Here is a 14,851-nt window from a genome sequence, read left to right on the forward strand (position 1 = left end):
ATTATCGTTATGGTTTGTAGAAAACTTAATGCTGCCTGAATTACATTGTTAATTAACATAATGAGGAAACATTTATAATTAGGCACCTTGTTAAAGCATAATTCAGGTTTATTACAATGTCCCTGGTTTAATTGGCTATAATAACATAATACACACCTAGGTATCTCTGAGTCTCTGTGCGGACTAGTTCCAGCTCCCACCGAGTGAACACGACAGCCGGGACCAAACACATTCTCTGAGACCGACAGAGGCCAGTTTGATGAGAGGGAATATAGTACCAAGGAGGTTTTCTTCCCAGGTTTGGGTTTTGGAACCCCGCGATTGGAGTCAGCCTGGCTAATGTTAACCGAGCTAACTAGCTACAGATGCAGACAGATAGTTAGCAGCATTTAACGGTTTAACAAAAACTAAAGCTATCTGTCCATCCTGACGCTCTATAACATTAAATCCCCTCGGTACTGTATTCCTTTTTGGTCTTTGAGGCTGTGTTTGGTCCTGTTCAGGCTGTGTACACTAGGAAGCTGCTGGATGCGGTGTCACTGCCCGCTCACCCCGACCTGTTCCGGAGTCGCTGCCCGCATTCACTGTCTGCTGGGTCCTGGCCATAAACTTTACAAACCTCCCGGCCTGAAAACCTCCATGACTTGAGTAATATTAGAAGTGTAACAGTAAACACTAACACTTCCCCAGTATTCCAAGCTCCCAGTCCAAGCAGAGCCGGCTAATATGACAGCTAACTGAGCTAACTAACAGCAGCTAGTAAGTTAGCTGTTACTTTAGCAACAAGTAAAGCTATCTGTTCATCAGCTAACTCTGTAAATCACAGCTAATTGATGCAGGGCAGCCTGGGGACATCAGAGGGAGAACCAGAAAATATTGTTCTCCATCAAATATGCTCCGTATTTATATGATCCAGTTTCACCAAAATCAGACACACTACACTTCGGTGGCGTCATAACAATGAGAAAGCTTTTCATTGGACACTAAATTAATACACACCCCTGAGTGCAGGATGAGTCATCAAAATTTTTAAATCGTTTTCCAGGAAGTGTCAGACTCTAAAATACCATGAAAAATACCTACAAAACAATGTTTTTTATCATTGTTGGGCCAGATGCTGATGATTTGGTGACATATAGTGCAAGGCATATGCAATAAAAACAAATTGACATCGATTTAGATTTCATGGGGACTTTAAATCTTTATTGCAAAAAGAGAAATAAAGCATACATGGGACATAAACAAGTATACGGAACTTTAATTTGTGCAAAATCACATATTTTGCAAACATGTAATTTGTAATATGGTTATAACGGTTAGTTTTTTGTCCATGTAGACTGAACTACATGTCTGCGTGTTGTTTATATGCTCTGATAATGCTAATCAACGCATCTTTGTAGTAGCATCCATATTAATTCCACATTCATGAACACACACTGAAGTCAAAAGAACGACTTCACAACTCGGGAAATGAATGCACCGTGAGCCTCTGGTTCCAATTTGCAATCCTCACCACTAGATGCCACTAAAACTTGCACACTGAACCTCTAAAACAGGGGTATTCAATCAAAATTCAAAGAGGTCCAGTCAGAGAACATTTCTCGAAGCAAAAGTCTGGAACATCATAACGACTAAATTGCATTATCATTCAGTATAGTTGTGTCAAATTATGTTTTATGTCAACAACCGACTGTCAAATCACATAATATTTCAACAATATTTACAGTCAGTCACATCTAACTGGAGGGATTATAAATAAATTAAATAATAAATAATAACTACTGTAATAATAAATTCTAAATTTAAGTAAACTAAAAAAGTGCTTAATTTCAGAAAAAATTAAATAAAAAGTGTAGCTTGAAGTGACTGAAGTGTAGTCCCAACCAATTTTATAATAAAGACACATCTTAACAAATGAACAGCTATAATACCTCCTCTTCTTTTATTCCCTCTTATATAGCCTACCACTTTCCAACCTTGTGTTTTTAAACTACCTGTGGGAAGAAAGTACATGTAAGAATCTGTACATTCTTTATTAAAAGCCATGTGAAATCTCTTTTCTCTTTCATCCCCTCTCTCCATGTGTGCTGCCAAAACATCTCTGGTGTATTTCACCGCGGAGTCGACTTGCAATGCTTATCGGAATGCACAGATTTGATTGGCTGAGCAGCATCACATGAGATGTTTGCGTACATGCAATTAGTCTGTGAGTTTGCTGGGCCACTAAATCAGTATAGTAAATGCAAGAAAAGCTGCGCGGGTTAAAATACAAAACGCTTCGTCACGAGGTAGTAAGTCTCAATAATAAATCTGCTGTAGGTCGGCGGTCTGGAGAGGACGGTGGCTGGGTCCATATCCAGACCACGGTCGGCCAATTAGTGACCTCTGCTTTAAAAAGTAACTGTTGGCTTGAAGCGTTCCCTTTTTAATTTTAAACAAACTTATCCAAAAACCTTGATCCAGTTCATAACCTAAAACTAAGAATACCTGTGACTCTTTTGTCAAAGAACCAAGCTTTGCACACACAGCCATCCACCCCAATCTCCTCTCTATGACTTCTGTGCAGTACAAGGATGTCACACTTCCTGGATTACAAAAAAACTTGTCCATTAAACACAAGGCGGTCTGCAATTACGTTTTCTCCAAAACAAAATCTCAAAGCAAATTAGCAGAATATAAACAAAATGTGTAGGACATGGGCCAGCTAGTTTACATTGTCAAACCCAATTTGTCTGGTTCACATGCACATTATCTCTCAGCAGTCCAGATGGTCAATTGCTCTGTCTTCCATTCTCTACCCTGCTTGACCATTACCCTCCCTCCTCCCCTCCCTTCAGCCCCTTCAGCCCCTCCCCAGGAGGTACACTTGCTCAGTCTCAGCTCCACCAGCATCAAGGTGAGTTGGGTGGCACTGCCCAAAGACAGCCATCATGGGGAGATAGTGCGCTACTCCTTAGCCTACCAAGCACTCACAGGGGACAATGTGGAGTGCCACCAGGTGACAGGGATTGGTGCTGATGTCACCAGCTATGTGCTAGAGGAGCTGGAGAAGTGGACTGAGTATTTGGTGTGGGTGAGGGCTCACACTGACGTCGGGCCCAGCCCCGAGAGCCTCACAGCCCGCATCAGAACCAAGGAAGATGGTATGTTGATGATGTCATGTCAGGGAGACACCTGGGCCTCCCTGGAAATACTAATCATCTAGTACTCACTCTGTTCCTCTCCTGTTGCTGCACTTTTTTTCGCAAACTGTAGCTTAGAGCGTAAAACATTTTATGGGCATGGATGAAAAGTGAAAACTTCCCTTGGGGATGGTTTCTGATAAATTGATCATAAACATGGACCTCTTAAACACAATTATAAGTGAACTTGTATGAACTATAAGGCAGGTCCTGTCTTTTTCGCATATATTGCTAAATATACTTCTATTACCAAGTAACCCTAGCAAATTTGTCCCAGGGTCTTGAATAATTCATACTGTAAAATGCAATAATAAACTGCATCAATTTGGAATCATTTCATTTTTGTTTAAATAAAAACATGTGGCGTTGATTAATTAATAAGATCCTAAAACCCAGACTATTCTGCAGAGGAAAGTTCATTCTGCATTATTTTTCAGCATGTGATGTACTGTACAGTGCTAACATTCAGTGCCAGTACAGGAAGTGTAGCAAAGTGAAAAGGGGGTCAAGGTGGTGGATATAAATTTGTATTTGTATAGCGCCTTTCTATTCTTTTAGAGTGCTTTTACACTACATCTACATTCATACACAGCCGGAACAGCCACCAGAGGCAATTCGGGGATCAGTATCTTGCCCAAGGACACTTCGACATGTAGCCAGGAGGATTGAACCTCTGACCTTCTGATTAACGGGCAACCCGCTCTACCTCTTGAGGCACAGCTGCCCCAATAGATAGTGTATGCAAACATTTTTTGGGATACCAGAGTAATCCTACTTTCATTGACAAGTAATTTAACTTTTTTTTTATTATCACCAAAATCTCTCACTAACCTTAACCAAGTGGTTTGGTTGACTAGCCTTAACCATATTTTATTTGTCATTGTCAAACATGACAAATATGTCTATAAATCTATAACCACACACAATTTTAACACAGAGGCTTTAAACTTTTACTTGGTAATATTTACCAATGACATATCAAATATTATGCCTAGTTTGTATACTCTGTGATATCTTTATTTAATGGTGGAGAAACACGATCATAGGTCACAACAAACGCTTGTGCTCATTTCAAAATCTAGGGAGGCTCTGCCATTCGTAGCATACATTCATTATTACTGTCACTGCTGCAAACTCAGAAGCAGTTTATTGTCTTAGTGATCACCACATCATCAACACATTTGCTGATGTGTGATGTTACTGATGATGTACATTCCTCAAGATTGATGTGATTCTCCTCGGTGGCAGCATCTCTAAACATGTCCCAGTCTGTGCTCTCAAAACAGTCATGTAGAGCTGTTGTAACCTTTGCAAATAAAAACCACAGGGTACCTTAAGTGCTGGAACTATAGAAAATTGTGATGAACCATAACAATTCATCCATCCACCCATTACTTTTACATTACATATCATTTATTTAGCTTGTGCTTCTATCCAAAGTGGCTTACAATAAGTGCATTCAGCCATGTGGAACCAACCCAAAAATTTCAAGAATCATACATCAACTTCATCAGATATGCTGAAATGCTTCAAGTGCTGCATTTAGAAACAGTAAGAGACAGAGGTGCATTCTGAAAAGATGTTTTCAGTCTGCAGTCCTAATGTCAATGGGGAACTCATTCCACTATTGTGGAGCCAGGACAGCAGTAGCAGCACGTAGTGGGCAGGGTGAGATGTATGGTAGCGTGGGATGACTTGACTAGGTTGAAGACCAGCTAGTATTGATGAGGTGGGTGAGAAAATCAAGGAGGTTGGGAGCAATAATAATCGTAATGTTAATGATTATAATAACAATAGGACTAGTAACAATAGTCGTTGCAGCAGAGGGTGTCGAGCAGGAACACGGGGGCAGCAGGTGACCTGCAACCACAGATCCAGACTCCACAGCTCCAGAGCCAGAAAACCTGCAGGAAGTGATAGGAGGAGAGAGGAGAGGGACGAGAAAGCACAAGACTACCGGAAAGGGGAGAAGTTGTGTTAGTAACATGCAATAATGGGATGAGGTTGCATACAGAGGGAGAGAAAGTAAGGAGAGAGGAGCTCAGTGCATCATAGGAAATCCCCCGGCAGTCTAGGCCTATAGCAGCATAACTAAGGGATGGTTCAGGACTCACCTGAGCCAGCCCTAACTATAAGCTTTATCAAAGAGGAAAGTCTTAAGCCTACTCTTAAATGTGGAGATGGTGTCTGCCTCCTGAACCCAAACTGGAACCTGGTTCCACAGGAGAGGAGCTTGATAGCTGAACGCTCTGGCTCCTAGTCTACTTTTGGAGACTCTAGGAACCACATTCTGGGAGCGCAGTGCTCTGGTGGGGTAGTAAGGTACTATGAGCTCTTTAAGATAAGATGGTGCCTGACCATTAAGAGCTTTGTAGGTAAGAAGAATGATTTTAAATTCTATTCTGGATTTTACTGGAAGCCAATGCAAAGAAGCTAAAACAGGAGAAATGTGATCTCTTTTCCTGGTTCCTGTCAGAACACGTGCTGCAGCATTCTGGATCAGCTGAAGAGTCTTAATGGACTTTTTTGAGCAGCCTGATAATAAGGAATTGCAGTAATCCAGCCTAGAAGTAACAAATGCATGGACTAGTTTTTCTGCATCATTTTTAGACAGGATGTTCCTGATTTTCGCAATATTACGTAGGTGAAAAAAGGCGGTCCTTGAAATTTGCTTAATGTGAGACTTAAACGACATGTCCTGATCAAAGATAACTCCAAGATTCCTCACAGTGGTGCTGGAGGCCAGGGTGATGCCATCAGAGAAACTATATCTTTAGATAATGCGTCACAGAGGTGCTTAGGCCCCAGAGCAATAACTTCAGTTTTATCTGAGTTTAACATTAGAAAATTACAGGTCATCCAGGTTTTAACATCCTGAAGGCACATGTAGGCTAAATAAAATGTTATATATTATTTATATTGTTGATTGCATTAATACTATTGTTGATTTTCTTGTTATTGCCGATACGACTATGATATGAAAAGCCTAAATAATAAGTTAGCATAATAATGTCACTTAATATCGGTCACAACTGACATATTTAGGCAGAATATGACAACGTTTTGTGAGTTTCGAGGTGTGAAGTCAGACAAACACACCTGGAAACATGCTAGTTTGAACTATGTTGGTTCAAACTAAGTTAGTTCAAAATACGGTGGTACCAACATGCTGTGTTATGTATGTGGGCTGTAAAACCTTATCCAGAATGGATTATGTAAATATTACATTTTTAATGATCAAAAAAACAGCCAGTGGTTTTAAACATATTACACTTTTACTTATTTCCAGTTGAAGCTGGTTTTAACAGTCTGTGTAAATTATAATACTAAAGTTAAAGTAAAAGAGCTATACCAAACAATTTCAATATTCCACAAAACCATGTCAATTAATTGAAAATAATATTAAATAAAGTTAAATTTATAGCTACATTTAAAGTAAATAATACAAAAAAATATAATTCAGAGTGATTCTGAACAATATATAACATTCTCAATATATACTACACACAAGAGGTTTTCCTCCTTCACTACTTTTTACCAATTATACACTAAAGGTAAGACTTTTACTATGTCTTGCTCTGAACTTTTATATTTGAACAGTGTTTTGAAAAATGTCTTGAACAGGGTCATTACTGTTTAGTTGAGAAGTGGCAACGAACAGTGTTATTCCAAAAGATTTTTCTGACATATCCTCCTGCTCCCAGACAGCCACAGCTTCTCCTGTCTCCCCCATTCACTTTCCTGGAGTGCATGTGAAGGGGGGCAGGGAGGGGTGACAGCCGTTAACAGTAAAAACACATTTTTAATTAGCGTTATTGCTTGCATTTGAAGTAATAAGTTCTACATCCAATCAAAGTAAGGATGTTAACAAATAAATTAGACAATGCAATTTACTGATATTCCCAAAGTTATGGTCTTGACTGAATTTGAAATAAAATCCTGAGTCCTCAATGTCCGAGACCGAGACATGACCAAGTACATATGGTGGTCTTATGACCAAGACCGGTCTCAAGTACTACAACACTAGCTGCTATCCATCGATGACCCCCGCCCCAGTTACGCAGTCATTCTGTGGGAAACACTGCAGATATGTTTATTTTTAGTTAAACACTATAATTTGACCACTTATTAATGTTAGCGCTCTTCCACTGATGAACATGGTATTAGATAGCTTTGTGGCTAATCTAATATAGCAGTGCTTTCGCAGGTGTAAGCAATGTTACAGAATATTTAGAAGTGATAATGACAGAACCGTTTGCTAGAACCACCACTTCTGAAATAAAATTTCAGAAGTAAAAATAAAAATACAATCATGTTTGGCAACAGCGTAGCCTGCACCACTCAACTACTGTAATTTAAACATGCTGTGAACAGTAAACGTACTGCCAAGAAAATTGAGTGTGTTAGCAAGTAATACTTGCCATGTTTTGTCATGAATGTAAACTTGTCAGGCTTATTTGGGCTAAGAGGAGAAGTGATGATTTTTATTATTATTTAAGTGATGAAAAGATGCATTTCACATGACGAACGGCCGACTCACCGTGAAAACAGTAGATCTCCATGCCTGGGTGTGTATGCTCTGCCACTGGCTAGGCTGACAGCTTTCTTCTGTGGTGGTTTTTTGGCACTGTTGTCAGCTGGGGAGTTGCAGAGCGCTCTCTGGTGGGAAAACTATGCAACACTCATAAAATGAGTGAAGGATAATACTCTGTTTCTTTTTAAAATCATCCTTCATCAGCTGTTATAAACGCAGATGCCGATTTAAATGCAATTAAGTCATATTGGACGATGATATTAGTCGGGCTCTAATGGGTACTAATGATTTATGGCCCTCACCTCTCCATTCATGATTCTATTGTCTTAGCTATCACCACATCATCAACACATTTGTATGATGATTCCTCAAGATTGAAGTGGTTCTCCTGGATGACGGCCTTTCTCTCATCTGAAATATTGTCTGTTAGACCAAAATGGGGATGGGGGAGGGATCTGTATCTGCCAGGAATGTTCGTGTGAACTGATGGGGATGCTAGTGGAATTTAAGTAAAACAGTTCTGAGGTATGTTTGACCATAATTACCAGCTACAATAAAAACACCATCTGGTTGTTTTGTCATGTGACTGCTGATGACCTCATACTGTTCTTTTAGTGCATTTTTTGAATTTGCATTTGAAGGAATGTAAACAGCAGCAAAAAAACATTGGAGAATTCAGATAATACAGACGAATGCTGGTACCCTCAGAAGGCTGGCGATGAACGGGGAACCTCTCCAGAGGCCGGCAACTAAGACGGATCCCCTCAGGAGGTCAGGCTGGAGACTGGTAGCAATGTCAGAATGGGGCAGCAGGACTGGAGACATGCAACAGGGCAACTGGCAACTAGAGTGCCAAACTAGGAGCCGACGGATGCAGTGCGGAGCTGGAAGCCGAAGGCTGGTGCTGTAACTCAGCGGGATAAGGGGATTGCTGCTGTGGCTCAGCAGGGTCAGCAGCATGCTGCAGCTCAAAACTGGAAACAGCTGCAGTTCAGTGGATTGCTACAGCACAGGAACAAATTATTCTTGCAGCTCAGGAGGAACAAGTGACTACTGCAGCACAGTTCAGCGAATTTCTGCAGCACCAGAACAGAAGACAACTGCAGCTCAGGCTTAGTGGATTGCTGCTTCCTGGGAATATGATCCAGGACCTCAGCTCCCTCACTAAAGAAGCCAAGCAGAGAATGTAGTTCCTGCCGCAGCTGAAGAAGTTCAAGCTGCCAAAGACAATGAGTTCTACACCGCCGTCACTGAGTCCATCCTCACCTCCTCCATCACCATCTGGTGTGCTGCTGCTACTGCCAAGGACACCAGCAGTGGACCAGTACGTATTCAGGACACTGAGGCGAGCAGGAGAAATTCTGACTTCACCCTCCCACCCTGGACACAAACGTTTTTAATCACTTTCAGCTTGCAGCTTCAGTCCACCAGGACCAAAAGCTCATGCCATTTCATATTTTATTGTCAATTTATGCATCCTGAGTCTGTTGTGGGATTTTGTTGCCTGTTATATGGTTCTTTTGTTCTTCTGCACAGGCTGTGGCTTTGTATTTTGCTGTTAACACAGAAGTTTATAAAGGTTAAAACCTGATTCTGAAGCTTGCTAATACTGTATGAGGTTAAATGATCCTAATTGGTCTAAAGTGCATAGTGCTGACACCAAGTTACATAGATTTTCTTTGCCTGCTGTGTTGGGTGATACATGAGCTGCTTTAACACTTTTCTCTCCATGTCTTAATCTCTTAATGCAGGACATTTAACATTTAACCTTTAACGCTTCCTTTCCTCTCCTTGTCTGTCTTGGATTCCATTAATATTTGCACGACATTATTCAAATCAAGTCATATTTGTATTCCTTTAGACCTCCCTCTTAAGCTGACCAAGCATTCTAGAAGAATCTTCATAAGCTTGTTACAAAAGTCTTTAAAGTAAAATAAACCCTGCTCCCAGCATCCTCTTGGGGTTCCATGTGATAAGCTTTGATGTGTGTAACCTGCAAAGCTAGCTAGCAACCTTTACATTACCTTGGAACGTCTTGAGGCCTATTACTATTTCATCAGGTCATGGGAATTTAAAAAAAATCCTTAACACAACTTTGCTTCCGTCGAGCACATCATCCGCTGGCATGTTGGGTGTTCAAATTTGTTTTGATATTATGTGTAATCCTATTGGGATATAACTCTTAGCCAAATTTGTAAACACATCTTTCAGTTTTTTCTCACCCAAAAAACAGATCTTTTCCAAAACTGTTTCTGGAGTGTATACATCTGAAAATACTGGCTCGGTGTTTGGGAGGAGAACCAGACCAGGGACTGTAAACTTCTCTGTGATCGCTCATTTTAAATGTCTGGGCTTGCCTAAATGGGTTATGCTTAGACTTCCAATACATAAACATGACCAATAAATATAATCATGCAATCTGCATACCGTAAAACTTCAATTGATAGCCGAGTCCAAATAGCCGCCTACCTCCTTTACTGGCCTGGTGTGGGAACACATTTTGACAAATAAACGCCTGCCTCCATTAAACGCCTGGTCTGGTTTTTATAGAAGTTCTTTGGATGTATTAAACCTCTTAAACCCTGCGGGGTCGCCCGCTTTAGCTGCTTCTAGGCTGCTTAGATCGTGAACACAAATATTAATGTTTAAACGTCAGTATGAACATGCTACACATCGTTATATCGGTTAGATTCTCCACAATTCAGTCGTTCAGTTCATTTAACGCAAAGAACAAGCCCCAAAGTCTAATTCTTAACCTGCAGGGTATGAGAGGAAAGGAGAAAAAGTGTTGAACGCCATTACCTTTGAAGCCTCATTAAGTCCGCTCGTTAAGTCTGAATGTGTCCATTCCTTGAGTATTTATCTTCCTCTGTAAGGGTCCACCGATCAAAAGAATCAGAAAAATTAATCCAAGTTGTGAATCCTGTCATGTGAAGTCCGTCGATCTCTGTCTGCTAACTTCTGCTGCACTTCTCTCATCTGTGCATCTGCACCCTGTTGTTGTTTTCGTTAGTTGCTGCCTTCAAAATAAAAGCGCACAAGCCGTCTGTCGGAGCTAGATCAAATGAATTACGTGTATTTGATATTATTTGATCATTTTTCAAGTATTATTCTGTTTGTTTTGTGCAAAAGGAATTAAAGGCCTGTCCCATATGGACGCATGTCCCAAATATAGTCAGGGTCAATTTAGTGATTTTAGCAAATAAAAGCCCGGGCTATTATTCAAAGTTTTACGGTAATATCCATCATAACTGAGGTGAATCTGACTTCACAAAAGGACAATGTTACCTTTATAAACTGGTAATACAACTAATACCATCACAGTATATTGGGAATTTCCTGAGCCCCCATTCAGGATCAGAGTCGATCAGATCTTTTTTTTACTTGATCAGTATTGGCTGCTTAAAGCCAGATTCTTTTCTGATCCCTTCTTTTCTGTAAACCTAACACACAAATAAACCACAAGACAGAAAGAATAAATAGAGGCACATCATTTTAGCAAATTAGTTCCATGCTGACTGCTTGCATTATTTAGTGGAAATGTATATGGGGAAAACCTCTTTAAGTGATCACATCTATCTGGGTCAAATTGATCACTATTAATGAATGCTTATTCTTACCTATTTCCTTTTATTTTTCTTTATATCTCATGCAGATTACTATCTAACTGAGATTTGTATATATATTACATGAATATACAGTTCTGAAATGATAGCTTTGGCTTTTTACTGAGTTGTATTAGCTATTTCAAAAAGCTTTTCAAATGACAAATTAAATTACTGTACTGTGTATAATTAATATACACTATATAGTATTGGAAATAAAATATAGCTTACTGTAGTTTCAATTATAATTCGGCTATAGCCTAAAACACTACTGTTCTCCATTCTTAACAGCCTGAAAATAAACAAAAATGAACGATGTAAGCAGACTACTTGATAACTATAAGCAAATTATTTAAATAGCATATGTACGGAAATGACTCACTTCCATGAATTTTGATCCATATAAGAGGTTGATCACTTTAACTGTGATCACAATAACCAGTTGAACTCCTCCCGCAGGTTACCTGGTAGCAGGTACAGGTACAACTTTTCCTCAAAGGAAAACCAATAAAAGTAGAGTAGAGTTGAGGTGAGTTGAGCTGGTACTTTCTGTGGAAAAGGGTCTTTACTGTGGCAGTGTGGGAGTTGTAACCAAAAGGTAAATGCAGATATGAAAAAAAGAAACAGGACATTTCCGTAGAGACTTGAAGTTGAGGTTGTGTGCTGTGTTGTGCTGTTTTGTGCTGCAGTGCCTGGAGCTCCTCCAAGGAAGGTGGAGGCAGATGTCCTCAACTCCACTGCCCTCAGGGTGACCTGGAAGTCTCCCCTGTCTGTGAAGCAACATGGCCAGATCAGAGGCTACCAGCTGGTCTACTCCAGGCTAGAGAACGGGGAGCCTCATGGCCAGCCGGTCATCATGGATGTTTCCATCCCTGAAGCCCAGGTACTGTCATACTCTTATAAAACTGAGTCTAATGACACGTTAAGCAGGTTATTTTTGTTTATTTGTGCAGGAGCAATGGCTGGCTTACTGAATCACTGGGAAATAAGTCTATACTTAATTCTGTTAGATTAATGCAGCAGCATACAGTTAGACACAGAGATAGAGAAATGTCTTGTACAGTCCTTAATATCACTCAAATACATTTTATTTATATAGTGCCAATTCATAATAGCAATTATCTCAGTGCACTTTTCATATAGAGCAGATCTAGACTAGAATAAGTAACAGATGTGTTACGTCAACCTTCATCTTTTATGAAAAATGAAATAATTTTAATAAACAATGAAACACTGAAAGAGCTAGTTTTAAAATTGTGGAGGAAAAAAAGGTAATAATCTGACATTCATGTGTGGATAAAGAAAGCAATGCAGCTAATTCCAGCTTTACATAGAGCATGTGAGCATATAGCAATTAAATGTGATGTGATTAAACTCAGTGTCCTATCATTGTTTTGTCTGATTTTCTAAAACAAGCAGAAAGATTCACTCACTAATAACATTAAATGTCTGTAAATGTCCTGTTATGTCTGAATTAAAATGTAGAAGACCCCTCTGTCTGCATGAGAAAAAGCCATCCCTGTAACAAATAGATAAAGCCAGCATTGTTGCGTATTCCATGTCTGAAAAGGGCTAATGGATAGTGCTCTTTTAATGAACATACTTATCTATTTTTATTTGGTTAATTTTGTGTTTATTTTGAATTAAATCAGTTTTTGAATTAAATTGTTGTTTTAGTTGAGGAGCCTTGAACATGTTGCCCCAGCGCCAACCCTCCACCCCCACTTCTGAAACTAAAGTTAACAGGAAAATTTGAGCAGATATCAGAAAAAATAAGAGGAAATGCATTTAAATAACACAACATGAAAGTGAATAGGGCCATTAAATAGTAATAGCAATAAGCTTTGAAATTAACTTCACAATATGTGAAATGTTTTAATGCAAAACAAAATAACCAGATTAGGATGTTTTTAGAAGCTCTATCTGCTTCCAAACTTTCCCTGTCGTGTTTTGCCAAGCATAGACATAGGTATACAGAGGCTCAGACACCAGACTGAGCAAATAAGGTTTGTGTTGTTTAATTAGAAACAGTCAGAAGAGGTGAACAGGCTCACACGTTGCAAAGAAAGGCAATAGTCCAAACACAGGTAAGCAGTCCAAAATAAGGCTAACAAATAATAGAAATAATTCAGGAAACAAGCACTCGACAACATACAAAGACAAACTAACAATGGAAGAACACTGACTTAAAGACACAAAAAGGGAGGTGATAACAAGCTATCCGTGGAAACAGTAAGGGTGTAACTAACACCAACATATTGGCAAGAAGTAGAAGTGACCGGAAATGAGAGGAGAGGTAAGTAACAAAATAAAACAGGAAACACAGTAATGAATGAAGAAATGACAAGACAAAAACAGAATCCAAAACAGAAAATGAGAAGACAGAAAGTGAAATACACCAAGACATAAGAGAAGGGGCTTACCAAAATAACATCAGGAAACACCTAATTTAACCCCAAAGACCACGACCATGATAGGATCTGTACAGAATGTGTCTTACCAATCTAATATGTGCAAATGATTTCTTATCTTTCCCTGAAATAGAGAAGGGATGAAACAGATATGGGATTGTGTGTGGTCTGCTGTATGCTTATGAAAATGTATTTGTGATTGTGTATCCAAATGCTGCCTCATTTTTATGATGGGAACCCACAATGCCTTGTTATTTTATCAAAATAATTGGAATTCATGTGTGTTGCAGTTTTCTTTTTATTCCAGCTTACAGTAGTGGAAAACATCCACAATTATGACAATATATTGTCTCTGGTCAGGCAAAGATTACCGACAACCTATATACTGTGCATGTGTGGAACGTGTCCACCAAGCTCACTGCAGAAGGTAGTATAAACAGAAGTAGTCTGCGTCCGCGGGGTCCGCATTTGTCTGTGTCCACGTCCGCTCCCAATTATATTTGAGGCTTCAGGCTTAGAAACCCAGAGAAGGAGCCCAGATAGCGCTCTGAGCTAACAGAAACGCTCAGAGTTCCTCTGGATAACACTGGATAACCCTGGGCTTGTTGGCTATCCCCATCGCTCTTCTGCCCAGTTTCTAAGGCCCATGGACTGGTAACTTTTACCTGTCAGACCGCATATCTCAAAAAGGTACTACCTATTGACTGTTACTGCTCCAGTTGGAGTGAATTCATACAAGAAGACTTATTTGTGAGTAAAACAGCCTCTAACAAAGGTCTGCTGTATCGTAAGCCGTAGAGTCCCCCCCCTCCGTTAAGCGAGTGAGTGGCTAGTTAGCTGTTAGCTGTTACGAGCTAACCCAGCTCAACACGTGCTATTGGATACGCTGTGTCACATATCAGACACACAGAAACGCCCCTATTTACTGGGAGAAATGCCCAAATGCGAAATAATTGCTGCAAAATATGTCTCCTCATGGAACCTCAGACTAACAAATAATTGAAAAGAAACATTAAAATATATATTCTAATTGAAATCTGGCTGAAAATTTTACAATTTGTACTAGAACCAATCATTCTATATGGTAGCAAAATCTGGGGGCCAAAACTTAATAATGAA

The 14,851-nt window shown here is 39.7% G+C and overlaps 1 protein-coding gene across 9 annotated transcripts in view; it reads left to right on the top strand.

Annotated features, from left to right (window-relative positions):
• The window catches only part of ptprfa (protein tyrosine phosphatase receptor type Fa), a 292,974-nt gene that overhangs the window by 136,857 nt on the left and 141,266 nt on the right, over positions 1 to 14,851 (top strand). For 8 of the 9 annotated variants that reach the window (XM_038716868.1, XM_038716869.1, XM_038716871.1 and 5 more), the window contains one exon: positions 12,011 to 12,204. In XM_038716868.1, the coding sequence (XP_038572796.1) occupies positions 12,011 to 12,204 (194 nt within the window). Of the gene's footprint in view, positions 1 to 2,837; positions 3,144 to 12,010; positions 12,205 to 14,851 lie in introns of all 9 variants that reach the window. The other variant, XM_038716875.1, reaches the window with a different exon arrangement.

Source organism: Micropterus salmoides, unplaced genomic scaffold, assembly GCF_014851395.1.
Source record: "Micropterus salmoides isolate LMB-PRFRI ecotype aquatic unplaced genomic scaffold, ASM1485139v1 Ms_hic_scaffold_13, whole genome shotgun sequence".
NCBI classification, from domain to species: Eukaryota; Metazoa; Chordata; class Actinopteri; order Centrarchiformes; family Centrarchidae; genus Micropterus; species Micropterus salmoides.